At 38.6% G+C, this 27,415-nt stretch overlaps 1 protein-coding gene across 2 annotated transcripts in view; it reads left to right on the top strand.

The window, feature by feature from the left end:
* PREP (prolyl endopeptidase) overlaps nt 1-27,415 on the top strand; it is a 133,370-nt gene that overhangs the window by 31,208 nt on the left and 74,747 nt on the right. For both annotated transcript variants that reach the window (XM_026454413.2, XM_026454414.1), the window contains exons 6-7: nt 3,661-3,782; nt 19,333-19,438. In XM_026454413.2, coding sequence (XP_026310198.1) covers nt 3,661-3,782; nt 19,333-19,438 — 228 coding nt within the window. The remainder of the gene's footprint in view (nt 1-3,660; nt 3,783-19,332; nt 19,439-27,415) is intronic.

Consider the following 27,415-nt stretch of genomic DNA (forward strand, 5'->3'; position numbering starts at 1 on the left):
AACTGAACCAAACTATTTGATGATGTTGAGTGATTATAAAATTTTACTACTGTAGTAATCGCATATTCTTCTCTGATCAGAAATTATAGGTCACCGGATGGCATTTATCTTCATGCTTTTCTCCTTTTTACTTCCTGGACACACCTTTATTGTTCTCCTCTTTAATTGCACAAAGATCCTGTTGTGTTCAAAGATCCTCCTCCTTTGCTCCTTCACTTCTAATTTTCCCAGACAGGAAGGGCTATGTACCTTGTCCCTTACTGGTGGTACAATGTGTCATTTTCTTCCTTTTGCTACCCCACATTTCAATGTGGTATGTAGCATTTTCTTGTTATGTTAGTTGGTCTTTACAGGTGAGTTTTACAATCCCTGTGTTAGAGATTAGGAGCTTGGGCGCGAAGGCTCAGTAATTTTCTTGAGGACTGGGGTCTGGCAAGAAGCACAGCTACTCTAGTGCTTTCTGCTGTACATGTTGCCCCCTTATCATGACTTGCTGTATCTTTGTCATCTTTAAATATCCTTGCTTTCTTTTCTGTTTTTTTCCCCCGCAGTTGAATAGGGAATAAGACTATAGTTCTTTTCATCTGTTGGCTATGTTTAGCTTTTTCTGCTTTTTGATTAGGCTACATCAAGACCTTTTTTATAAATTCACCAACGAATTACAAGAGGAGCTAAAAGTAGGCTTTTTATTCAAAGATGTTGGCTAAAGAAAGACATCTGTGCTCTGGAAACGAAATTAGCTGCCTGTGTTAAGAGTGCCCCAGAGTTAGAAAATGTTAGTTATTTCCATGTTTTGGGAGACAAAAAAGTATAACTGGCCAATTCATGTTAGAGAACGTTATTACGTTAACTTGTAAAAACCAAGTCATTATTTACCATCAGCTTTCAGTGGCACAAAATAATAATAATTAGTAATTGTGATAGCTAAAAGAAAGCCAACATCATCTTCCACTGTAATTTTGCTTCCCTCTTGTTAGGATCTCAGTAGCCTCTCAGACTGTGATGGGACCCTTAGAAATGAAGCTAAGCAATTCCTACCATGTGCTTCTTACCAGTGTCCCTGAAAGCTCAATGACAATTGCTTAAGTGCCATAAAGCTTGTTTTACATTATGGTATTATCTTACCTTTTTCCCTCCCTTGCCCTGAAAGCTTGGTACATCATCATCATCATGAAAAAAAGTTCAGCCTCAAAGAAGTCTCCAAAATCAGCAAATATGAGTTAATTACTTTCAGTTCGATATTCAACCCATACCTAACCTTTTTCTTTTTTTGAGATGGAGTCTTGCTCTGTCACCCAGGCTGGAGTGCAGTGGTGTGATCTCAGCTCACTGCAACCTCTAGCTTCCAGGTTCAAGCGATTCTCCTGCCTCAGCCTCCTGAGTAACTGGGAGTAGTTAGTGCCATGCCCAGCTAATTGTTTTTGTATTTTTGGTAGAGACGGGGTTTCGCCATATTAGCCATGTTGGTCTTGAACTTCTGACCTTGTGATCCTCCCACCTTGGCCTCCCAAAGTGCTGGGCTTACAGGCGTGAGCCACTGTGCCTGGCCGATACTTAACTTTTTAAAAAGTAAAGTTTAGTTTGTAGAACAGTTTTAAAAGCAAAATTGAGAAGAAAATACAGAGACTTCTCATGTACCTCCTGCCCCCACATATTCATAACCTCTCTTATTGTGAACATCCCCCACCAGAGTGGTGTTTCATTGGCAAATCTACATTGACGCATCATTATCACCCAAGTTCATAGTTTACTTTAGGGTTTGATTTTGGTGTTGTACATTCTGTAGGTTTGAACAAATGTATAGCGACATGTATCCAGTGTTGTAGTATCATACAGAGTAGTTTCGCTTGTCCTAAAAATCCATGTGTTCCAACGATTCATTCCTTTCTCACCCCAATCTTTGGCAGTCACTGATCTTTTTACTGTCTTTATAGTTTTGTCTTTTCCAGAACATACTGTAGTTGGAATTAGACAGTATGTAGCCTTTTCAGAAAGGCTTTTTTCACTTACTAATAGTACATTTAGGTTCCCTACATGCCTTTTTACAGCTTGATGGCTCCTTTCTTTTTAGTGTTGAATAATCATTGTTTGAATGTGCCACAGTGTATCCATTCACCTACAGAAAGAATGCTCAGTTGCTTCCAAGTTTTGGCACTTATGAATAAAACTTCTATAAAAAATCTGTATGCAGGTCTTTGTTTGGACACAAGTTTTCAACTCCTTTGGTAAAGGAGCATGATTGTGGGATCATGTTGTTAAGAGTCTGTTCAGTTTTATAAGAATCCTCCAAAACTCTTCCAGAGTGGCTAGACCATTTTGCATTCCCGCCAGCAATGAAAACGCTCTTGTTCCACACCCTGGACAGCGTTTGGTGCTTCTGGGGTTCTGAATTCTGGTCATTCTTACAGGTGTGTAGTTATAGCTGATTTTTTTTTTTTTTTTTTTTTTTTGAGATGGAGTCTCGCTCTGTCACCCAAGCTGGAGTGCAGTGGTGTGATCTTGGCTCATGGCAACCTCTGTCTTCTGGGTTCAAGCAATTCTCCTATCTCAGACTCCCAAATAGCTGGGACTACAGGTGCATGCCACCACACCTGGCTAATGTTTTTTTTTTTTTAGTAGAGACGGGATTTCACCATGTTGGTCAGGCTGATCTCGAACTCCTGACCTCAGGTGATCCACCTGCCTTGGCCTCCCAAAGTGCTGGGATTACAAGTGTGAGCCACCATGCCTGGCCATATCTGATTGTTTTAATTTGCATTTCCCTAATGATATATAATGTGGAGCATCTTTCCATATGATTATTTGCCATCTGTGTATCTTTGGTCAGATGTTTGTCAAGGCCTTTGGCCTAGTTTTTAATCGGATTTTTGTTTTCTTATTGCTGAGTTCTTTGTAATATTTAGGAATTTTATAGTTTTATGTTTTACATTCAGGTCTGTGATCCATTTTGAGTTAATTTCTGTGAAGGGTGTAAGATCTTGTCTGGATTCATATTTTTGCCTGTGGATGTCTGATTGTCCCAGCACCGTTTTTTAAAAAGGCTACTGGGCTCTCTCTTCTGTTCCATTGATCTATTTGTCTGTTGTTTTGCTAATGCCACGTTATCTTGATCACTGTAGCTTTATAATAAATCTTGAAGTTAGGTGCCAGTCCTCCAACTTTGTTCTCCTTCTGTATTGTGTAGGCTAGTCAGTATATTTTGCCTTTGCATATAAACTTTAGAATCAGTTTGTCAATCCACAAAATATGTTTCTGAGATTTTGGGATTTCATTAAATCCATAGACAAAAATGGGAAGAACTGATACATTGACAATATTGAGTCTTCCTAGCCATGAGCATGGACTAGCTCTTCATTTATTTAGTTCTTCTACTTCTTTCATCAGAATTTTGCAGTTTTCCTTAGATAGATCTTACACATATTTTGTTAGATTTATACCGAAATATTTCGTTTTTGGAGGTGCTAATGTATTGTTTTTAATTTCAAAATCCACTTGTTCATTGCTGGTATATAGGAAAATAATTGATTTCTGTATGTTAACCTTGCATCCTGCAGCCAGCTACTTAACTTTTTAAATGTTTCTAGCATTCTGCAACATGGGTGGAATTGATTTTCTTAAAATTACCAAGTGCATTTCAGTGTACATTTTTAACTCCTTCAGGCACAGAGACATCCACCAATCTCCACCAAAAGCTCTACTACCATGTCTTGGGAACCGATCAGTCAGAAGATACTTTGTGTGCTGAGTTTCCTGATGAACCTAAATGGATGGGTGGAGCTGAGGTATTGTACAGCTGTGAAATTTTACCCTCAAAGACTGTTTCGTGGATGTGTGTATAAATATTCTTATTATGTGGTGACTTTTATGGATGGTCGAAGTCCCATGAGTGAATATTCTTTTGTTAAAAATATTGGTATTCAGATTGACTCTTAATAATGGAGGTGATAAGGCTTTTAACTACAGTCTCAACCTATTACTCTTAATATTAAAAGTAATACTTTGAGGGTAAAAAGGTAATTTTACTTATAGTAAAAACTATAAAAGTACCTAGTAAGGTAAAACATGAACCTTTCAAAACTCAGAATCCTGCTTCTCAGAGGTGAGTGTCGTAGCCTTCCACACATTTTCTTTGTACATACAAGTGAGAATATGGGAAAAGACAGTGTGTGTGTCTTTCCCTTTTTTACACAACTGTGCTCTTTTCATGCATATTGTTCACTTGTTTTTACATTACAATAAGTATCTTTTAGACATTTTCTCATCAATATTCATGTATTTCTTGGGGGTCTTGACAGGGACCAACCTCTTGAAGTGTGATAGGTTTTTAAGTTACTGGCCTAGAATTTAGTCTGTATTTTGACAATCAGCTGTGAAGAAACTTAGGGGTACTTGGAGTAAAATTTTGACTCTGGTTAGTTCATTCCTGTGTGCTAAGAAATATTTCTTGTTAGAGAAGCATTCTGAATGTTTTAATATGGGTGGATTGTATTCCATTTTTAGTGGGAGTGAGGAATGTACTACAAACTTTTTAGCTCATCGAGACACCTCTTCTATTGAAAAACAGTTAGCAGTTTGTTAGGAAAGGCACATTTTCCATTTTAACTTCTGTTCCTAGGTCTACTTCGTTGGGGGACAAAACAGGAATCTATGGTATATTATTCCATGGGAATTGATCTTCTGTATTCCAAATTGTCCTTTTATTTATTTGGGTTATCTAGACCAGGGTCAATAACAAACTGCCACTGGGCTGGATCTGGCCTGCTGCCTGTTTTTGTAAATGGAGTTTTTTTTGCAGCACAACCACACCCATTTTTACCTGCTTTCAAATTATAACTGCAGAGTTGAGTAATTGCCACAGAAGTCCGTATGGCTCACAGAGCTGAAAATATGGACTGTCTAGACCTTTATAGAAAAAGTTTGCCAGATTTTAGTAGAACGTGTTAAAAATAAATTTGTAGGACATTTTGTTGCCTTAAAATGTGTTTGTTTTTTATGCCTTTTCTTTCCCATCTAACTTCCCACTCTACCAGCTTTTCTTGTGCATTTACTATTGTCTTTTTTCTCACATATTTGTTTTTAATGGCTTTTCTGAGATCTATTTGGAGATTGTTTCTGCTAAGTTTTCTATCTACTACATCTTCTCCTCATACATAGGGCTTCTGCATACCATAGATATAAAATAATATACATTTTTTACCTTCATCTGAGTGAAATACAATTAAGATAAATATGCTACCAAAATATTAGGTGATGTGTAATCTCATAAAATTGACCATTGTAACCATTTTTAAGTGTACAACTTACAAGTTGTACTTAAGTGAAGTGTACTTTAAGTGAACTTACAAGTTCAGTGGCATTAAGTTCATTGACGTTGTACAACTGTTATCATCGATCCTCAGAACTTTCTCATCTTGCAAAACGGAAACTCCACCTTGTGAACAATAACTCTCCATTTACCCCACCCCTCTCCACCCACCACTGCCATCACCTGGCAGCCACCATTCTACTTTCTGTCCCTTTGTATTTGACTGCTCTGGGTACCTCATATACATGTCATCTTACAGTATTTGTCTTTTTGTGACTGGCTTACTTCATTTGGCATAACATCTTCAAGCTTCAGCCATCTTGTAGCGTGTGTTAGTTTCCCTCCTTTTTAACGCTGAACAATATTCCAGTGTATGTGTGTGCCACCGTTTGTTTATCCGTTCATCCTTGGGCACTAGGGTTGCTTTCCACAGTATTGTTATGAGTAATGCTGCTGTGAGCAGCTAGTGTTTACAAATAGAGTGGAAATAGATCACATGCATTAAACATATGTATAGTCACTTCTGCTAGCTAGGCAAATAGAAAAGCAAATTTAAATAGGTTAGATGATTCTTCTACCATTCTTTCAATAGATGTACACGCTGCTTTACTCATCTGATATAATCTTTACTACAGTTTGAGAAGGAAGGAATGCATAAAGAAAATAAAATACCTACTAGGGTAATTATCTTGCAAGTCCATGCTGGAACTGCCTGCTGGGTCTGTTAGGGCCACAGCCTGTATCTTCTTAACCACTATGTACACTGTTTCCCTGATCAAGAGGAAAGGGCACACAAAAATTGAGTAATAACTTTATTTATGTTTAATTTTTTTTTTTTTTTTTTTGAGATGGAGTCTTGCTCTGTCACCCAGGCTAGAGTGCGGTGGCTCAATCTTGGCTCACTCCAACCTCCGCCTCCCGGGTTCAAGCAATTTTCCTGCCTCACCCTCGCGAGTAGCTGGGATTACACAGGCGTGGACCACCACGCCAGGATAATGTTTGTATTTTTAGTGGAGACAGGGTTTCACCATGTTGGCCAGGCTGGTCTCAAACTCCTGATCTCAGGTGATCTGCCGGCCTCAGCCTGCCAAAGTGCTGGGATTATAGGCGTGAGCCACCATGCCCAGCCTTAGAGTAATGACTTTAAAGAATAGCAATAAATAAAGGGATGCATCTCTACAGAAGTAATAAGTGAAGTTGTTAAAAAAAAAAAAAAGCTAAAGGAACAATATAAAGTGAGTCCTTTATATTTGATCTTTATTGGATCAGGGCCCTATTTAGTGAATTATGCAGAGGAAGTCTGTAAGAAAACTTAGTGGAGTCCGTAAACAAAAAGTGGACGTAGACTTCCCTCAAACAGTGTTCCAGAACTTGGGTGGTCTTGTTTTGACTGGTGTCATCCCACCAGTTGCCAGGGCTGGTCAGGCAGGTCTGGCTGGCTAGGTGAGTGCTGCTTCCTTCCTCCTTTCCCAACCCAGCTGTCTATGATCTCCTTCTGAGCAAAAGGACCATCTGGCTACATGGAGGAGTACTCTTGTCACTTAAACATGAACTCTAGAGTTCTGCTGGTGTGACGCCTCAGAAGCCTCAGGTCCAACCTGAATTGATGGTCTAGTTCCAAGTCTTCACTCAGAAAAATCTAGATCATGAAAAAAATCTTGAGGTGGGAATTTCTTATGTCCTTCAAGAAGTGTGATAAAGCCAGGGGAGTCCAAGAAGCAGGTGTACTGTAGAACTAGCTGGACCAGAAGCACCCATGACTGGTGGACACATTGGCACTCAGGCTATTCACTGGAAATGAAGCAGTTTCTTAACAGCCTTTATTTAGTGATTTGCATCTTAAAGGAAAGCAATAAACGGAATCTCACTCTGTCACCCAGGCCGGAGTGCAGTGGCGTGTTTTTGGCTCACTGCAACCTCTGCTTCCCAAGTTCAAGCAATTCTCTCTCCTCAGCCTCCCGAGTAGCTGGGATTACAGGCTCGCGCCACAATTCCTGGCTAAGTTTTGTATTTTTAGTAGAGACAGGATTTTACCATGTTGGCCAGGGTGGTCTCAAACTCCTGACCTCAAGTGATCCGCCCATCTTGGTCTCCCAAAGTGCTGGAATTACAGGCATGAGCCACCGTGCTCAGCTGTAGTCCTCTTTATAACCATGTACCAAAGGCATGTGCTGCAATTGTTGCTTTTATTTAATTGTTGCTTTTATTGTAAAAGTACTTACTTTTAGTACAGTCATAGAACCTGGTATTTAGATAATGGATTTTATAGTGTCTATGATGAGAGAGCCAATGTTAGAGTGAGAGGAGTGTACTGGAACAGAAATTTTTATTCTAGTTCTGTCTGTGGCCTTGGGCAAATTAATCTGTTCAAGGTCATTTCTTTTGTTTCCTCCAGGGCTTTTTCAGCTCTGAAACTGGACGGAGGATTTATCACAGCATCTCTTAGCCTCCTGGGAGAGAACTTAGCTGCTGGGTGTGAGAGAAGCGGGACACAGGGCAGGATGCAGGCTTTGTGGGTGTGGGTGGAGGAACCCTGTGGGCAGAGACTGGATGTGCTTATGGACGTGTGCAGATTTCTCTGGCTTGCTGCTGTCTACCTCCCCTTCGACTGCCGCAGTCCAAGTTCAGTGAGAACTTCTCTTTATATCCTAGATGCTATCTCCTCGTGACTCATCTTCCTTCTTCACAGATACCTCCTCTGCCTTCCTGCATGGACAGGTCTGTCTTGCCTTGATCAGGCAGATCTCAGGAAGTTCCAATCAGGAAGCAGCTTTAGTTTCCCCACTGTTGCCCTCCGTCACGCTGTGACAGCGTGTCTTCCCGGGATGACTGCTTTCAACCCGGCAGAACTCCTTGCTTTGTGGACACTTATGGGTATTGGACCTGCTATTAAAGGTTCATTGCAGTCCAAAACAAAATATTGCTCTCTCCAATTTACATGCTTTCACCCTCTACCCAGCTCAAGTTTGCCAAGCCCCTCTCCTTGCATATTCATCCTGTTAGTTTTTCCAGTAGCCACGCAGGGAGGAGGATTAAGACAAGAGAAAAATGGGAGTTTTGCTTATTGGGAATTGTTTGTTGGTGATTGTTGGCCTCTCTTGGCTGCTTGCAGTGAGGATGTGTGTCCAGATTCCAGCTCTCCTTATGCCATCCTTTTTTAGAGAGAGCCCTCGATTTTAGGAACCTCTGTACTTTGCTGTTCCCTGATGTGGGTTATAAACTCTCTGGCTGCCCTTTTGCACCACCTGCCTGCCCCCAAAGCTTTTGATCCTAGAAGCATTCCCTCGAGATTCAGACTTCCCTGCCTTTCCTTCCTCCACCCTTTTTCATCAGGGACCTTTCAAGATGACTTGAGGCCAGCTGTCTTCCTAGTAGCTTCCTGGGTACCTCTTGCTCCAGGGGAAGGCATATCCCTGGGTTACTCTGTCCTGGAAGTACAAGCTGTGTTCACTGCCCTCCTCACTTACAGCCAAGGACCTCAGGAAGCTTCCTACACTCAGTCCCTCCTGCACATGTCCAGAATGCTGGGCTCAGGAACAAGAGCTCCCTTGGGCCCCTGGGGTATAACATGAAACAGCTGGTACTGGGCTTTGATAGACAGAGATGCCAATTATTTAATATAGACTGTGAGGCTTTACTTGAAGGACAGTTTCATGGCAGGATAGATATTGTCAGGTTCTGTTGGACAAAAAAAAAAAAAAAAAAAAAAAAACCCCACAAAGCTCTGTTTTAAAGTGAATTGTTAGCATTTGGGGAGAAAAAATCCTAAAGAAATCGAACATTTTGTGGCAGTGTTCCCAGCAGAGGGTGCTCTAGAATGAAGATTGTGCAAATGCATCATCCTTTAGAAAGGATTAAGGAGAAAATGCCCAGCTTCTTTGTGATTATCTTGCTAAATCCTATATTGAGAACCTAATTCTGTTACATCTAATTCTTGAAAAGTTTTTTTTTTTCCAAAAGTAATCCTGAATCTTAATATCTGTCACATATCTCCATAAGCCATTTTTATATGTTCACCTGTGATCCCTAGTAATTAAAACATCTATATTACACATATGTTAATATATAAAGTGTGTTGCCTGATGCTTGACTTATAGTAGTTATGCAGTGAATGTTAATTTCCTTTCTCTTCCCACGTACCCTGCGGAAGTTCATGCACGTGAAGATCAGCAGGGTCTCACCTTCCAGAACAGACATAGAAAAGTCCGCTGGTGTTCCTGGTGGGGGATCTCGGCCTCCTCTGCCCCTTGCTGGTTGGCTGTTTTTGACTTGGACCAGTAACTGCTCAGCAGCCCTCCTCCCAGTTGGCACAGTGCATATTTATTCCCCAAGTACTTAGCGCTTGCCTTGTGTCCACCACTGCTTCCTTTCCTTAGCACTGCCTTACATGATAATATTCACCGTGCTGATTAGCACACAGGAAAATCTCAGCAGCATGGTTGGGAAGGCAGAAAAGTCAGAAAGCCAAGCTAGAGACCTGGATGTGAGTAAAGCAAGAAGGCTGTGCTGCTCTTTCTACATAAAACAATCCTGCAGGAGAGCGTCATTTTTAGTAGACATGTTGGATTTGTTGATAAGTCACTTTTCTTACAGAACGCTTGTTTTGCTCAGCAAGGGAGAAAATAAGACAAACCGTAGATACTTTTTTTTTGTGAGATGGAGTCTCACTGTGTCGCCCAGGCTGGAGTGCAGTGGTGTGATCTTGGCCCCCTGCAAGCTCCACCACCTGGGTTCAAGCGATTCTTGTGCCTCAGCCTCCTGAGTAGTTGGGATTATAGGCGTGCGCCACCACGCCCAGCTAATTTTTGTATTTTTAGTAGAGATGGGGTTTCACCATGTAGGCCAGACTGGTCTTGAACTCCTCACCTCAAATGATTCTCCCGCCTCGGCCTCCCAAAGTGCTAGGATTACAGGCGTGAGCCACCACACCTGACCCAAACAGTAGATTGTTGAATAATCAAATTTATCAACCAAACAACCAGATAACTTAGAAACAGTAGTGCCTATATCATGTCAAAATATCTTTATTTATTTTGTATGTGTTTTGTTTTCTTAGAATTTTCTGTTGTATCTGTTTCTGGCATACCAAGCAACACATCATAAAGTATTTGGATTGATTTCTTTTTTTCTTCTATTGTTGTAGAACCACACTGTACTGGGAAAACTGGGTAACTTTATTTGTTAAAATTATTAATGCATACTCACCTGTGCTTATGCCTCCCCTGTATGTCTGTTACTGGCATTGCCTCTTATTTTTATTACAAATCCATAAATGAGTTTCATATATGAAAAGTCATCATTGTAGGTGGTTAGTTTTAAAAGTTTTCCTAAGTGTTAGAAAAATAATATTAAAGGGATGTTGCTATGATTCACAACTGCTGTAAAAGGAATTCAAAAGATTTATATAAAATAAATTTGATGAAGTCTCCTGCTCTGAGAATAGCGTGATTAATTCTCAAAGCTATTAAGATCCATTTTCACTCCTTTTGTTCATTTCCAGGACAATTTCAAGTGTCACTGCTTTTTAGAATACTTTTTTTTACATGCAGCTAATTCTTTTATTATGACATATAAAAGAAAATACCTTCCTCAGTTTGAAAGTGCATGTAGATTCAAATAATGGAAAAACTTTCTTTGCCTTTTCTTTGTTAGGTTCTAGGAGAAAAAAATTAAATATACTAAAGAAATTTCATGGCCATGAAAATTTCCTTATTAATACAACACCACACAAGTGGAGTGTAGTTGCTCTAGCATAAAATGACTTTTGAGTTTGTCTTTGAAAATATGTTTAAGTCCACATATTCTATATATATATAAATATTAGGTTTTGTGTTCTGTTGTTTTTAAGGACAAATTATTTCATACATAGTTAAATTATTGGGAGTTTAAAACATGAAATGCTTTTCTGTTAATTGTCTCAATATGAAGAAAGGCTTGTTTATTTTGGTCATTTGGAAAGCTCGGGTATTCTTTGAGTTATATGGTATTGAGACTGAAAATAGCCAGATTCATTTTAATATTAATAACAAGTTTATTGTTTAAAATATATACCCATTTTCCAGAGAAACTGCCATATTGAGATATTAGTATCTATTTCATACTTATCCTGAAGACTCATATATATATGGTGTGTACAGATATGTATATATGCGTGTGTGTGTGTGCAAAGCCTTCAAATGACCCAATGGTAGAGCCGATGACCTTGTGAAATGGAATAGCTTGATCAAGACTCTGGTCTGAGTGAATCACATCACACCTAGGTGAGGCATTAACTGAAGACATTTTGTAAAAACATTTCTTTGGGACTAGATTCCCTTAAAAATACTCTGGTTGCTACTTATCCCTCTAAATTCTGTGATTTTTGTAGGAGTTATTTTCCTGAATATGCTAAGTTGTCCAAATTATGCGTTTATCAGACAAGTACATGTGAACCTAATGGAGTAAAGTATAAAATACATACTCTAACAATTTGAATTATGTCTGGTGAGAGTTTTCTTTGACTCCCTTGGTGTAGCCTAGTACTACAGTATACACAAGTAGAATTGTTAATGAATTAATGTGTCTTCTTTAATGAAACTATAAAATATAATACCCGCATACTTTGTGTCCTACCTTTTGATAAATGTAAATTAGTATGATAGCTGTTATTGGGTTCCCTCTTCAAAAGTAGAAGCCAAGACTTATAGTTTTCCTCAGGCTAGCATAAAATATGCCAGGGTAAGAAACCACCAAGATGAAAGGGGAACACTTCTTTCCCCATTCTTCCGACCTTCCTGCCGAGAAATTTCACTGAATCTTGGGTTCTCAATGACTAGACATGAGAGAGGTTGGGAGTTCACAGATTAACTCACTCACAGCACTAAGCCACATTCTTAAGTGTGTACTTATTCAGCAGTAAAGTTGAGATCTCGGTTCTCCATCTGTTGACTCTTGTTCTGTTTCTAGTTGATTCAGACTTCAGGCGGGGAGAACTGAACTGTTTGTTGAGCCTGGCAAGGACACTGAGTGGAAGAATAGTAGCTGTGGGCTGTGTTGTACACACTGCATATTTACAGGATATTAGCGATGCCTTACATGTTGTCACAGATCAGCTTCCCTGGGAGGCAGACTCTGAGATAGAAATTTGTGTGCTGGAAGTTCGCTGGGAGAGCTTTCAAAATCTCTGCCTGTGTGATGAATGAAGGCAGCAGAGGGAGGACTTGAACTGTGATGCAATCATCACAGAGGTGTCAGGCAGTCCTGCAGGAACCCTCAAGCTAGGTGAGCCCTTCAGCATTGTCCTAACAGGAGGGAGAGGGGTCCAGGCCTTTATAAGGCCTACATTAACCGGTTGTCATATGTGGATGAACCCAAAAGAGTGTATGACCTTGGAAGAGGTGCATCTTCAACTTGAGGATGAGGCCTGGAGAGATTCTCATCTGAGAGCTGTCTGCTCCCAGTATCCATCAGCTGGGAAATGAGGGCTTCAGCTCTAGAGGGCAGCCCAGCACAGCACCCACTATACATGCTGATGACTGTCAGTGAGATATACACTTGAGAATGAATGTATGTACTTGAGTATATGTTAGACATAGCTCTCTGTACTAGATAACATAAACCAGGGTAACCTTTGAATTTTAAGCATGGACAATTTCAAGAAACTAGGGGAATTCTACTTCTTTAATAATCACTTAGGGGTCATCACTTCCCCAAAGCCTTCTCAGAATTCATTTTTTCCATCCAGCTCACCACCCTGTAGATGCCCCTCTCAGCCATTCCCATCATACATTGTACTTCTTGCTATTAATGTTCTACAACATGGCTCTTTCTGTGTGTGTCTGTATCCTGCAGTGTGTCTGTCTCTCCCATCTGAGCGTGAGTTCTTGAAGGTTCTAGCCTATTGATCTGTGTGTGCCTGAGCCTGGTTCAGCAGCCAGCACTTGGTAGACCCTTGATAAATGGTGGTGGAATACACACCCCAGCCGTGGCTGCCCTGAATAGTGGACTGCAGTGGTTAATGGCACGTGTTAAATTGTGTCTTTGGTATGGAAGATGAGAAGTTGGCTGGGGATGGGAAGTTGACCAAGATTTTCCTATTAAGATCAGCCACTTCTGGTGTAGTAGCTATGTCCAACCTCATCCACCCTGGGCACATGAATACACTTTTATGAAAAGGCTTTTTGCCCTTGAGGCAGTGGTAGTTGGCTCTTTTGGAGAACTGGGCTGGACCACCCAGAAGATCCATTGCATATCCAAGTACCCTTAACCAAAGCAAGCTGAGTGACTTTCCCCTTTCGTTGAGGACCTTAATTCTACTCTGGTGGAAAGAGAAGTTAAATTTGAGGAAACTTTGCCAAGAAAGAGTAGCCAAGGCAAGAGGGAAGAGTGAATTACTCCCTGAAGCCTGGAGATGAGTGCTCCTCCCACCTTCAGGAGACATGTCTTTCTGCCAGCCACCAGAGAAGGAGCGTGGGGTTGTGGCTTTTGGCTTTGTTTTTTTTATAACCTCCCAGGTTTTTGTCTGCTTATGGAAAATGAAAGGCATAGTACCAGTGAATGACCAGTTGTTATTTAGCCCATCTGTAGAATACCATGCTCTCTCTACATCTAGATTTTTTCCTCTTTCCAAATACATTTATCAATGCAAATGTTAGTACTTTCTTCTCTTTTAACATTTTCTAATTATATTTAACCAGTACTCTAAATATAATTCAACAGATGACTTTGCAGAAGTAGACTGTCAAAGTAACCTACATATTAAAAATTGACTAATAAAAATGGTAAAGAGTTTTAGCCTTGATGTTTATTGTTATTGTTAGGAATGCAAGTAATAGATTTAATATCAATAATGTAAATGTTTCATTTATAGTAATTCTTTTAATTTTGTTTTTGCTAATGTTTTATTTACATAAATGGTAGATTTTTATGAAGGTAAGTCATTTTTACTTAAGGAATATTTGCTTAAAATAATATAGATTTAAAATAGAAGGAAGCCATGAAAGCACAAATTTAGGAATTATTTCATAATTGGTTAGGCTAATATTATTACAGTTTTTGCAAAAGAAAAAATCAGTGTTTGCAAATCAGATTAATTGCTTCTGGAGAACACAGTTATTCTAGCTGGGATATCATATCGCTTAAAGAAGAAAAAAAAAAAAAAACCAGTATTGTTGAACCGGAATTCAAACTGTTCCACGAAGACCTGATGGGCTCTTGGCTTGCCTTCTTTTCTACTTTTCTTTTTTTAAATCTGGCTTTTAGGAAAATAACTTGATTCTGTTGATAGTCACATGCCCTCCACATCAACAGGATTTATGTCTTCCCCTCTCAATGATTTCCAAAATTCATCTTTTAAATTGCCTTGAAATAATCTGAGTGTGGGGCTGTCATTAAGTGTGTGTTGTTTAAATTTAAGTGGAAGAAGGTGTGTTTTTAGTCTGTACATTTTGGGGCAACAGTGACTTACAAATGATTTTGAGGCTTGAGACTTTGAGCATTTGAAAATTCAATGTTGTTTTCAGTTTAGCAAATTTTAGTGGCTATGCGACAACTCCAGATTGTGATGAAGAGAATTATAATGAAAAGGACTGACTTAATTGGCATTATAACAGCAATGTACCTTGGGACTTCCTGCTTTAGATTAAGTATAAACTGCTACAGCTATTTAGCACAGCCAGAAATGCTGAGAAAAACTCATTAGATGTGCTTGAGACAGCTGTCATTGAAGGTTTGGTATGGTTCTTGCAGTGAATTTTACTGCCCTATCTTTCTGATGACTGAATCACTACAACTGGATTAGCCATCATTTATGATTGATGTAAAGTGACTTTAAACACTATGCTGTAAAGAGTCTGTCTTTATTTAAAGGACAAGAGAACAAAAGTTTAAAGTAGTATTAATGGTGCTACTTTCAATTATATTAATAAGATTATAATTGTGAAGTTGTGGATAATCTTAATATAGGATGGTTTAAAAATAAGGTGGAACCAAAATTCTGAACAGTTAGCCATGTATATTAAAAGCTTAAGGATAATAGAATGTGTAATTCCCAAATCAAAGAAGGAAAAATATAATACAAAGAGGAAAGACACTGGGGAAAGCAAGTTAAATAAAAGGTTCAAAATTTAAAATGTGGAAGCCAGTACCTCAGCAATAAAAATTAATGGATATGGAATACAGATTTTTAGATTGGATTTTAAAGACTAGATGTGTTCAAATTGTATTCATTTTCAAGAGACTTGTTTAAGACATAATGATAGATTTTTGCTTCTGGACGTGATGGTATAACTGGTACTGGACTAGTCCTCTTGCTGTACACAGCTAGGAAATTCTGCAAAATAGACAAAGCAACTGTTTTCAGATATTGATCAATAGGCTGCCCTAGACTGATCCAGGAAAGAGATAAGTCCTACAGTTGCCCCGGCTTTCTGCCTGGAGATATTTTTTGGCCTCTGGCACAAGGAGGAGGAGCTCAGAGTATTGTAGTCTCACTGAGCTAAGGATCCAAAGATTGGAAATCAGGGAAACTGAAGACACTGGAATTTGCAGGGCAGAGTAACAAGAGGAGGAACCGCCCACTAAGAGTTTCAGATATCTGCCTTGGAATCCCCTCATGTTTTCGGCTGTTAAGCAGCGTGTACGCTGACTGACTAATACTTTATGATTCAAGCTAAGAACTACTAGGGGGCTGTTAGCTGACAACTCCCAAAGGTTTAAAACAACTGGGAGTCATTCACATTCTGACAAGTCAGAGGGGAAAGACTTTGTGAACACCCAGGGTATTCAATTAGACCTCAGAGAGGCCATGCCTTAGCAGTAGGGCTGTATACCTTACCCAACAAACCTTTGAAAACAAGTCTAGAATGGATCAAGCTGATCTGGCAACAAATTAACTGCTGCAAAATGTTTTACAGACAGACCAGAAAATAAATCCTGACAACATTCAAAAGTCTAGAATCCAGTCAAAAAATAAATAAATAAAGTTATTAAAGAAGAAGCAAAAAAAAAAAAAAAAGTGACTTATAGCCAAGAGGAAAAACAGTCAATAGAAGCAGATCCAGAAATACCAGAGTAGAATTAACATATAAGGACTTACAAAAAGCTATCGTAAAAAAATACTTTTTAGAAATCTTTACTGTTACTATAATGAACAAAGAAATAGAAAATATAAAAATGAACCACATACTCTTCTAGAAATAAAAAATGAAACTCTGAAATGAAAAAGTATCTGTTTATAGCAATTTAGATGCTATAAAAGAAAATGTAAAAGTTGAAGACAGGACAATCGAAACTAAACCACAAAGAGAAACTAAAACAAAAATGAACATAGTTTCATTGACCTGTGGAATACACCAAGTTATGTAACAGTATGTATTTGAAGTTCTAGAATAGGGGTGAGGGGACAAAAAATACATACATGAGGAACAAATGGCCAAAAATGTTACAAATTTGATAAAATACAGAAATCCACAGATTCAAAAAGCTCAGTTAATCTCAAGCAGGTTACTACGTCAAAGTCCATTACAGAATAATTAATGTTCAGAAAGCCAAAGATAACAAAATACTAAAAGCAGCCAGAGGAGAAAACACACATTACGTATAGGGAAAGAAAGATAAGAAATGACACCGACTTTCCAGTGGAAACAGTGCAAGTCAGAAAACAGTGGAAAGATGTCTTCTTAATCGGGTTTACCTTGATTGCCATGTTTAAAACTATAGCCTTGGCTGGGCACAGTGGCTCATGCCTATAATCCTAGCACTTTGGGAGGCCAAGGTGGGTGAATCACCTGAGGTCAGAAGTTCAAGACCAGACTGACCAACTTGGTGAAACTCCATCTCTACTAAAAATACAAAAATTAGCTGGGTGTGGTGGTGGTCATCTGTAATCCCAGCTACTCAGGAGGCTGAGGCAGGAGAATCGCTGGAACCCAGGAGGCAGAGATTGCAGGTTGGAGTGCCACTGCACTCCAGCCTGGACAATGAGAGTGAAACTCCGTCACAAAAAAAAAAAAAAAAAAAAACTGCAACCTGCCCACCATATCCTGTCTTCCTTACTCACCTGTTCATGTTTTCCATGGCATTTATCATAATATACTACATAATTCCATATTTATGTGTTCTTCTCTCTTAATAGATGTAACTTTTTTTCCTGATATGTTTATTGATGTATCTTTAACACCTAGAAAAATGTCTTGCACAAAATAGCTGCTTAGCAAATGTTTATTGAAGGAGCAAATGAAAGAATAAGAGCTATTAGGGTTTACCAGAGAAAAAGAGCTAACAGGATGTGTGTGTATGTGTATATATACATAGAGAGGATTTGTTTAAGGAATTGGCTCATGTGATTGTGGAGTCTTGGCAAGTCCTAACCCTGCAGGGTAGGCCCACAGGTTGGAGACTCAAGGAAGAGTTATAGCTGAGTCCAAAGGCTGTTGGCTGGCTGAATCCCTCCTGTTCAGCAGAGGTCAGTGTTCTGTCAAGGCCATGAACTGAGTGGATGAGTCCCACCCACATTATGGAGGGTGATCTGCTTTACTCTAAGTCTGCTCACTTAAATGTAATCTTATCTTAAAAAAAAAAAACAACAAAAAACAAAAAAAAAACTTCACAGAAACATCTAAACATCCAAATATCTGGGCACTGTGGCCTAGCCAGGTTGACATATAAAATTAACTCTTATAATAAGGATATGGAAAAACAGGAACTCTCATACATTACTGCTAAGTAAGAGTGTAAGTTGGTACCACCACCTTGGAGAATAATTTGGCAACATCTCATAAAGTTGAATATGTGCATGTCCTACCACTGAGCAATTTTACTTCTGGTTATATATATATAGGGAAGCATTTTAGGTCACAAACATGTTCCAGAAATTTTCTAAACAATTATTTGTAATAGTAAGAAAACAAATAATATAGATGTTTATGGATAGGATGATGGATCAACTAATGGTGGTATATTTCTAGATTGTAATACTGTATAGCAGTTAAAATGAATGAACTAGATTTGCATGTACCAACATGGACTAATGATAAAACTTACATTGAATGAAAAAACTTAGTTGCAAAAGAATATGTGTAGTTTGATACCACATATCAATTTTGTCAACTCAAAACAATAATATATTGTTTGTATTAGATTATTAGGATTCTTTTTGCTGTTTATACTAACAAGGAAAGTCTCTGAGCATAGGCCTTTCATTTCTGAGATCTTGTGGTAGAAGGGACTAAAAATATGCATAAGCAGTTATTCAGTAGAAACTTGTCAGTGTGACCAGTGTGAACCATAGTGAATTTCTTGCATCTATACCCATTTTGCTAATTCTTTTCTTTTCTTTTTCTTTTCTTTTTTTTTTTTGAGATGGAGTCTCACTCTGTCACCCAGACTGCAGTGCAGTGGCACTGTGTCAGCTCACTGCAACCTCTGTCTCCTGGGTTCAAACAATTCTTCTGCCTCAGTCTCCCGAGTAGCTTGGATTACAGGCGCCCATCACCACGCCTGGCTAATTTTTATATTTTTAGTAGAGACAGGGTTTCACCACGTTGGCCAGGCTGATCTTGAACTCCTGACCTCAGGTAATCCACCCCCACTCAGCCTCCCAAAGTACTGGGATTACAGGCGTGAACCACCGCATCTGGTCACATTTTGCTAATTTTTCTGAGAACAATGAACTTTAAATTATGTAACCCATGAGGAAACTTTAAAGTCAAGGATATTATATTCAAAATGATAGATTTTACATATTTTCAGTTTAAAGAATAGACTAGAAATTAAAATAAAAATTACATTGAAGTTACGACTTTCAGTTACCTCTGCTGATATTTTCAACTAAAACAGTTCAGTGTGTTTTGTTAAACTATGATTATGGGTGAAATATAAAATTGATGTTCATTTTTTTATTCAGATAACTTATCAGATCATGAGTTTGGGGCAGAGACACTGCCTTTGGAAATTAACCTTAATTTTTTAACTTAGTATTCAATAATGTTCTCATACAAATATATTCTAATTAGCCCCTGCACTATTTTTTTTTTTTTTTCTTTTTTTAGTTATCTGATGATGGCCGCTATGTCTTGTTATCAATAAGGGAGGGATGTGATCCAGTAAACCGACTGTGGTACTGTGACCTACAGCAGGAATCCAATGGCATCACTGGTAAGTTATTTTATCAGACACAGATAATTATTCCCAGAAACTTCATTTAAAAAGTATTATTTTGGTCTATTAATTGATTTCCCAAGACCTTCTATTCTACCACATCTTGTCAGTTCATCTGATTTTTTTTTCTTTTAGTACTGTTCCATAAAATGAGGGAAAATGGAATGAAACTGTTGGCTTTAGCATTTTCTCTGTAGATTGAGATTAGCTGTACTTTCTGCACGTAGTGTGAAAATATCCCGTGAGTATTGCACATGAAGAGCGTGAAGGAGAAGCTGACCCTTTTGGTCTATAACTATTTAGATTTAATGGTGCATCCGGGCATAGTAGCATCATACTTGCAATCCTAGGGACTCAGGAGGCTGAGGCAGGAAGTCAGCTTGGAGCCAGGAGTTGGAGACCAGCGTGGGCAACATAGCCAGACCCTGTCTTTAAAATAAAAAAGGCATAATGTTGCAAACTGTCACAGGCAAGGGTTATTAGACCAATGGGAATTGGCTAGATTAACATAGTCAGTAGAGTGGCCCTCAGTACTTAGGAAAAGAACAGCCTGTGTTTGTTTGCCAAAGCCTTACATATCATGATAAGCATAGAACCAGCCAGTTACAGATTCTGGAGATGGCTTATTTTAAATGTTGTTCTCTTCCATCATCTCTATCATACCAGCACTATCATCAAGCGCAAAAGCTTTTCAGCTGCACAATTTACTATGCTGAAAATTCCCAGACCCAGAAATCCTATCAGACGTACTGGCATCCCGATAAGGACAGACACTAAGCTAATTACATTGTCTTCTAGTTAATGCAAAAGAAATAATATTTTAGAGAGGATTGACCTAGATTTTCAAAATACTAAGTAAATTTCTGTAATAAGGTATTTACCTCATTATTAGTTTCTAATCTTGTTACATTGTGATACGAAAATATTTGTCTGATTGAGCATTGCGTCATTTTAAAACTTCTTTGAGCAAGATCTGCATCCTAACATTAGATACTACAGAGCACCATTCACACATATAGCAGGGTGAAGTCAGCAACTTTTTTCCTAGAGTTAAATATATATCCATTTAATAAAACTGAGTATTTTTTTCTATTAAGAAAAAGAGATACATCCATCTTGGTGTCAAGAAATCAGCATCGGCCACATCAGTGTTTGCATTCTCTGTCAGGCCAAACCACCATCCAGAAATTGTTCGCTTGAGTTGCAAGCATAGGTCTTCATAGAACTGAGCAAACCTTTTAAGATTGAGCCTGAATGAATGAGTGACATGAGACATTATGGTGCTGTTATCCTGCACACATGTTCCAAATATAGAGAAGAAAATTCTGTCCACATATTTATATACCAGACTGCTATTGCTATATCCACTTTAATAAGGGATAATAATATTTTGAATAAAACTCTCAAGTGCTGGCAAAACTCATGGAAACCCTCTTTGTTTCCCCCCAACCTCTCAGTCCCTGTCTTTCCCCCGCAACCCAGTTATTTTATTATTGCAGTGTTAGCATTTAGAGAAGAGGGTACTGGAGATTGGGATTCCAAAAGAAAGACAGTACAGAGGTGCACTAGGCTCTCAAAAACCACATTCTAGATAGTGCAGCCAAGAATGAATATGAAGAAGAAAAAAGGGGAGCATCTAAGAAAGTCTGAGTGGCCATGATCCATTCAGAGCTCCAGGGAAGCCTCAGCTCTGCTCTTAAGGCCTTCCAAATGATTGAGTCAGGCCCACTCAGATTATCCAGGATAACCTCTCTTCATTAAAGTTGGTGGATTATGGGCCTTAATCCCATCTACAAAATACTTTCCCAGCAACATCTCTATATTCGTGTTTGATTGATTAACGAGGGACACTAGCCTAGCCAAGTTGATAGCAAAAAGACCATCACACTAAGCTCATGGAAAACCATGTGGAACAAACAAGTCCAGTGGTACTAAGCTGATGTGTCAGTATTAGGGCTTCACTGATGCATTTGGCAAAGTATGGCATATCCTGTGGACCAGAAAGCAGAATATGAAGAGAATAACAAAGGATAGGTGGAACTGAAGCTGTTGAGCTGCATACTGATGAATTGGATCAGCATTCTCCAGTGGTAGCTGCTAGGTTCCAGGTGTAGCACTGAGCCTGTTATCTTTTTTCTGATTATTGCTTTGCTAGCATTACATTTGTGGATAACATAAACTTCAGAGTAATTATTCTTTTGAATGATGATTCTGGGATTCTGAAAGTTCTCGACAGTTGCAGTTATTCACCAAGTAGATACCAGTTTTCACTCTTAGGTTCAAAAATCAATTGTACAGGACAGGATTAGAGAACTCTTGTTTGTTTGCTTTTTAATCGATCACTGGTTTCATTGTGAATCATTGATGATTATGACTATTCAGAGAAACAAGTATTGTGTGTGATTGTTTTACTATTGAAAAGATTAAGTAAATTTAGTCTATAAAAGAGGAGACATAGCAGATTGAGATAGGGATCATTAAATTAAAAAGCAATGGTTCTTGTTAATTACAGTTGGATATATTGGTATAATAACCATAGCCTTTCAAATCAGATTTGAATGTTAATCTCAGCTCTGCCACTAAATAACTGGTTACCCTGGTAAAGCGTTTTTTTTCTCTCTCCTTTAATATTTCCATGTCTGCAAATAAGGAAATAATATCTACTTCATAGGGAATTGTGAGGAATAATGAAAATGCAAAGAAAAGAACTTAGCAGGGTTTCTGGCATACAGTGGGTTCTCAAGTATTCCTTCTTTTTTTCTTTGTTTCTTGACTGAAAGAGGAATATTTAGAATCACTGTACTTTAGTTTTAGGTAGCTTAGAAAACTAGATTGAGGACACCAAAACAAAAAACAAAGTCTTTTATCTTCAGATTCAAAGCTGCTCTAAATACAGATTTTCAAATTAACTTGTTTCTGCAAAGCCAGATTCATAATCACAAAAGAGGAGACTGTGAGAGAACATGTCTCATCGTGCAGGTTGGTAATTGAAAATTCAGGGGTCTGTATGCCCGGTTGGTGACCATGACTAACTCCTAGGATCTTTTTTGCTTTTTTTCTTTTTTTAACGTGTTTCGCCAATTTTGTTATCCTCTTCACACTAAAAATAGAATAATTAACATTTAACTTAAAATGCTAAATGCACTAGATAACTTGAATGTTCGATGATTTAGACCTGAACAACTGGTGCCTGAAAACTCAATCCATGTTGTGAAACCTCAAATTTTATTTTACTAAAATCTGTACCCCTTTTGATATCTGAAAGCCTTTCTGCTAGGATTTTAATCTGTTTTCCCTTAAAGCTAGGGGAATTATCACCTTTTTTGTATAAATTAATTATTTATATATTTAAAGCACCACTCGAATGTCTTTTCTGAGGACTAAAGAATTTCACTTAGGTGGCTCATGTCACATTGCCATCATCTGTGTCTCCCAAGAAAACCTGTCCATGTGCATTTGAAATGAGAGCACAAAAAGCCCCCCAAAAAAGGCCAAGGGCAATTTAATATATTTTAAATAGCACATAGGGAGAAAAAACTAAAATAGCAGGATAGAAAATATCTTAGCAACTTGAAAGTTAAGTGAGATCTGTATGAATTAAAACTGGATTCATTTTGTCAAATAAGTATGGACTTCTGTTCTTTTGCTGCGTTATGGGAGTGCTGTCTCTATTGTTCTCTACCTCTCTTTGGAGAACCTCATTTCTGCCATTTACATTTGCAGTATTTTCACTTAAGAATATGAACACGTTTGTTGCAAGCTGTGGATCACATCCTTTACCCAGTAACTGCAGTTGAGGCTGGCAATTGCTCCTTCTTACCTTTTCTGAACAGGTAATTTCCATGACTCACCTCATGCATCACTGTATAGAAATGGAATTAGGCCTGTCATCTGGGCTTTAGAAGCTTATATATGATAATTTTTCAGCTCTTCAGAACAGCTAAGCAGATCCTCTCAAAAGAGTCACGTCCTCTTCTCCACTGGTTTACCAGAGAAATGTGTGGAGTTACTACTACTTTCTTGCTTTGAGAGAAGAGAGGTCCCTGTCAGGGGCTACCGGGCTTCCTTGTATTTTTTTTTTTTTTTTTTTTTTTTTTTGAGATGGAGTCTCGCTCTGTTGCCCAGACTGGAGTGCAGTGGCGCGATCTCCTCACTGCAACCTCCACCTGCCAGGTTCAAGTGATTCTCCTGCCTCAGCCTCCCGAGTAGCTGTGACTATAGGCGCACGCCACCATGCCTGGCTAGTTTTTGTATTTTTCATAGAGATGGGGTTTCACCATGATGGCAAGGCTGGTCTCGATCTCCTGACCTCCTGACCTGCCTCGGCCTCCCAGAGTGCTGGGATTACAGGCATGAGCCACTGCTCCCGGCCTTCCTTGTACTTTTGATAGATACCTTTCTCTCCAGAGTTGCCCCTTCTCCTCCTTTCCTCCATTCTGATTTCCTTTTCTCTCCATACAAAAACACTTTGTGTGAGGATCCGTGAGCTGCATGAGATTAGAGATGTTGCCTGTCTTGTTCCCCATGGAGTTGCCGGCACCTAGAACAGTCCCTTTTGGACTCACAGCAGATGTGTACCAGCTTGTCTCAAATGATGTGTCCCTTTAGGGATCCTTGTGCTCAGGTGGCCTTGCTTGATAAGCTGCCCTCCCTCTGTAACTGTTACTGACTTCTGAGCGTTTTGAATCTTTATCCCTGTGGCTTCCTAAATTTTTTTTCATTAAATTTTTGTCCTTTGTTAAGCCCTGAGAATGATGGGTTCTTTTTTTCATTCCCCTGTATTGTGTGAGCAGAAGATTTTTGCTTCTCTTACTCTGTTGCTTGACATCAAAAGCGAAGAAGTATCAAGGTATCATTAAAGACACCAGGCTAGCATGACATTTTTTAGTTCTGCAGTAGAAAAAGACAGCTGAGTCTTGACTCCTGTGATTCTTGATATGATTCATGCCCACAGATTTATTGAAATTAATTATCCTGAACCTTACAAGAAAATAATTTGTCTGGATTTTCTTATATTTTCTATGCCTTTCTAATCAATATTATTTCTTTTGAAGTATGTATATACTGTGTTTCCTAAGTTTGCTATAACCCTATTTTATTTACTTTATTTAAATATAAAATAGAGATGGAGTCTCACTATATTGCCTACCTGGGCTGGTTTCAAACACGTGGGCTCAAGCAGTCCTCCTGCCTCAGCCTCCCAAAGTGCTGAGATTACAGGTGCGAGCCACTGTGCCTGGCCCTGTTTTGAATATATAAAAAGTTGCCTTATGTACTTTAGTTACATAGACAAAATTCAGAATAAATTTTTGAGTATTTTTTGCAGTATGGGTAAGTGTCAGGGCTAAGAGCTCTCTTTTTTCTTAAGTATGTGGACTTTAAAAAATTTACATGAAAACTTAAGGAAATTTATGCCTTAAAAATATAAATACGTTTAACTCAGGGATATATTTCTAAATATTTTTATTACAAAAGCAGAAGATACTAATAACTTCTTTAAAATTTAACTTTGGTTACTTTTGTTGTCTACATTATAAACAGCTGTTTGTAAGGTTCAGTCTAAAATGTAGGAGTACCTAAATCACATATTTAGTTATGAATTAGACCTGTATTAACGTCCTACCCTGTGCCAGGCACTGTGTTGAGCTTGTAATGACACGTGGTGGCCCTTGCCCTTCAAGTGCTCCCCATCTGCTGGATGGTAAGGTGTGGATATCATCAGTTCGAGGGGGTGTCTGAAGTGCTGTGGCCCAGCGCACAGATTCAGGCTCAGGCTGCCTCTCTCTTCTGTTTTCTTTCTTTTTGTCATTTTCTTTTCTTTTTGCTGCTTTAACTTTCCAGTAGAAAGTCAGGTACTTTATTCCCTGCTTTATAGGATGATAGCAGCAAAAAAGGAACTTACCATTAGTCCCTGTCCTGAATACATTTTTTTTTTTCCTGCAACTTCTGCCTGCTGGGTTCAAGTGATTCTCCTGCCTCAGCCTCTCGAGTAGCTGGGATTACAGGTGCCCACCACCACACCCGGCTGATTTTGTATTTTTAGTAGAAATGGGGTTTCGCCATGTTGGCCAGGCTTTTTCATGAACCCCTGACCTCAGGTGATCCGTTTGCCTCAGCCTCCCAAAGTGCTGGGATTACAAGCATGAGCCACTGCGTCCGACCTACATTTAAAATTAATTGTATCAGAGGTTTTTAATAGAATTCTTAAGAAGTGATTGTTAGGTGAAAAGATCCCATAAGTCTGAAATCTTTGTTGTTAGTAACTTAACAACCTCCTTCAATATGGGCATCCTTAAGATAGGCCCAGAGCGGTCTTTGCTCATGTCACAGCATTTATGAGGAGTTTAGGGAGAAAAGGTGGATGGTAGTGACATGCTGATTTCCGTAAGGAAATAACAGCTTACCTGGGATTTGCCCAGACTTTCACTAACCTGTCTGTGCTTTTTCCTTTTTTTTTGCTAAAAGTTTGATCGTTTTAGATTGATAAAGTATTCAGTACCTACCATATTTTTATTTTAATGCTTTCGTGTCAAAGAAAATTGGCTTTTTCCTGCATTAGGAATTAAATTTGCATTACATGATAACACATAACCATAAAAGGAAATGTGGTATTTAGCAGACATGTAGATGGGTCATTTCACCATCTCTGACTAATGCAGCTCTTGTTTTTAGGTAGCAGAGATGATATTGACTCTTTTGTTCTTGCCTGGTAGGGCTGAACATTCTTTGGGCATAGAGTGGAAAAGGGGAGATAAACATTCGAGAAGCTTTAAGCAAAGGAGCTGTCCAAAGCTTAGCAAAGTCATCTGAGTGCTAAAAGCAAACCAACAAGGGAACAAGGGAGGAGGGCCTCAGAGAGAAGATAGGGAGTTGGTAGGAAATCTGCGTGTCCAAGTGGGAATGCGGGAAAACGAAAAAGAATTGGGACGTCGAAAGACAGTATAAAAACAAGACCCAAAATAGGAAATTCTATGTAAAAGACAAAATACTAATGATAAAATGAGTATTTATACTAATTTTAAAACATGTTCAGTTTACTTTTGTCACTTGAACACTGGTGTTACTTGGAGTAATAGTTAATACTGTTTATGTAACATTTCCTATGTGTCAGGTTCTGAGTTACAAATGTAGGCATTTCATTCAGTCTTCTCAACAGCTTCTGAGGAGCATGAATTATTATCCCCAGGAAACTGAGGCTGGTGAGGCCAACTGGCTTTCCTAATGCCATTTAAACACTTGGATCCATGTCAGTTTGACTCCCACGCCTGTATTGTAACTGTTAATCATGTGGCAGACTGAGACAGAAGGAAGTCGTTCAGGACAACAGCAGCCTGTGCGACCTGCAGCCTGACCACTCCTAGCATTTGTTGTCGTGACATGTCCAGCCCTTAGAGTTTTTGTAAAGTATAAAAGTACTTTAGCTGCCATTATCAGAGAGCTTGCACAGCATTTTCTATGAAAAGTAGTTAATATAGTTTAGTTGATGATTTTTCAAAGAAAGTAATAAAAGTATGACTGCTCTAGGAAAAGCATAAGATAATTTATTTTAAACTAATCTTCACTCAATAAATGAATCAGTCCCCACTAAGAAGCAGGTTTATAAAAAGTAATTTTAACATTTGAATGTAGAGAGGTTTGGGAATTGAAAATTGTTTTGGCTTCAGAGTGAATAATACCACTTTATAGACAAAAGAACCTTAGAGAAGGTAGCCAAAAAGTGAAATGGTTAAAGAGTTAAATCATGTTTCTTTTTAAAAAGTAATTTTCCTGTTTTCCATTTAAATCAACAGTGTTCTAATTTGTGAGTAGCAAAAATCAGCCCCATTGTTCAACTGAAATACCTTTTCTCTTGATTTATTTCTCTACCAAAGCCCTGTAGAACAAGATTTCAGGAGAGCAAAAGAATTTCAAGAGCTCTCGTTTAAAACATCTGGCCCTGTGAGGGCCTGTACTTTGGACTCTTTTTCAAATTTT

The sequence above is a fragment of the Piliocolobus tephrosceles genome, chromosome 5 (assembly GCF_002776525.5).
Source record: "Piliocolobus tephrosceles isolate RC106 chromosome 5, ASM277652v3, whole genome shotgun sequence".
Taxonomy (NCBI): Eukaryota; Metazoa; Chordata; class Mammalia; order Primates; family Cercopithecidae; genus Piliocolobus; species Piliocolobus tephrosceles.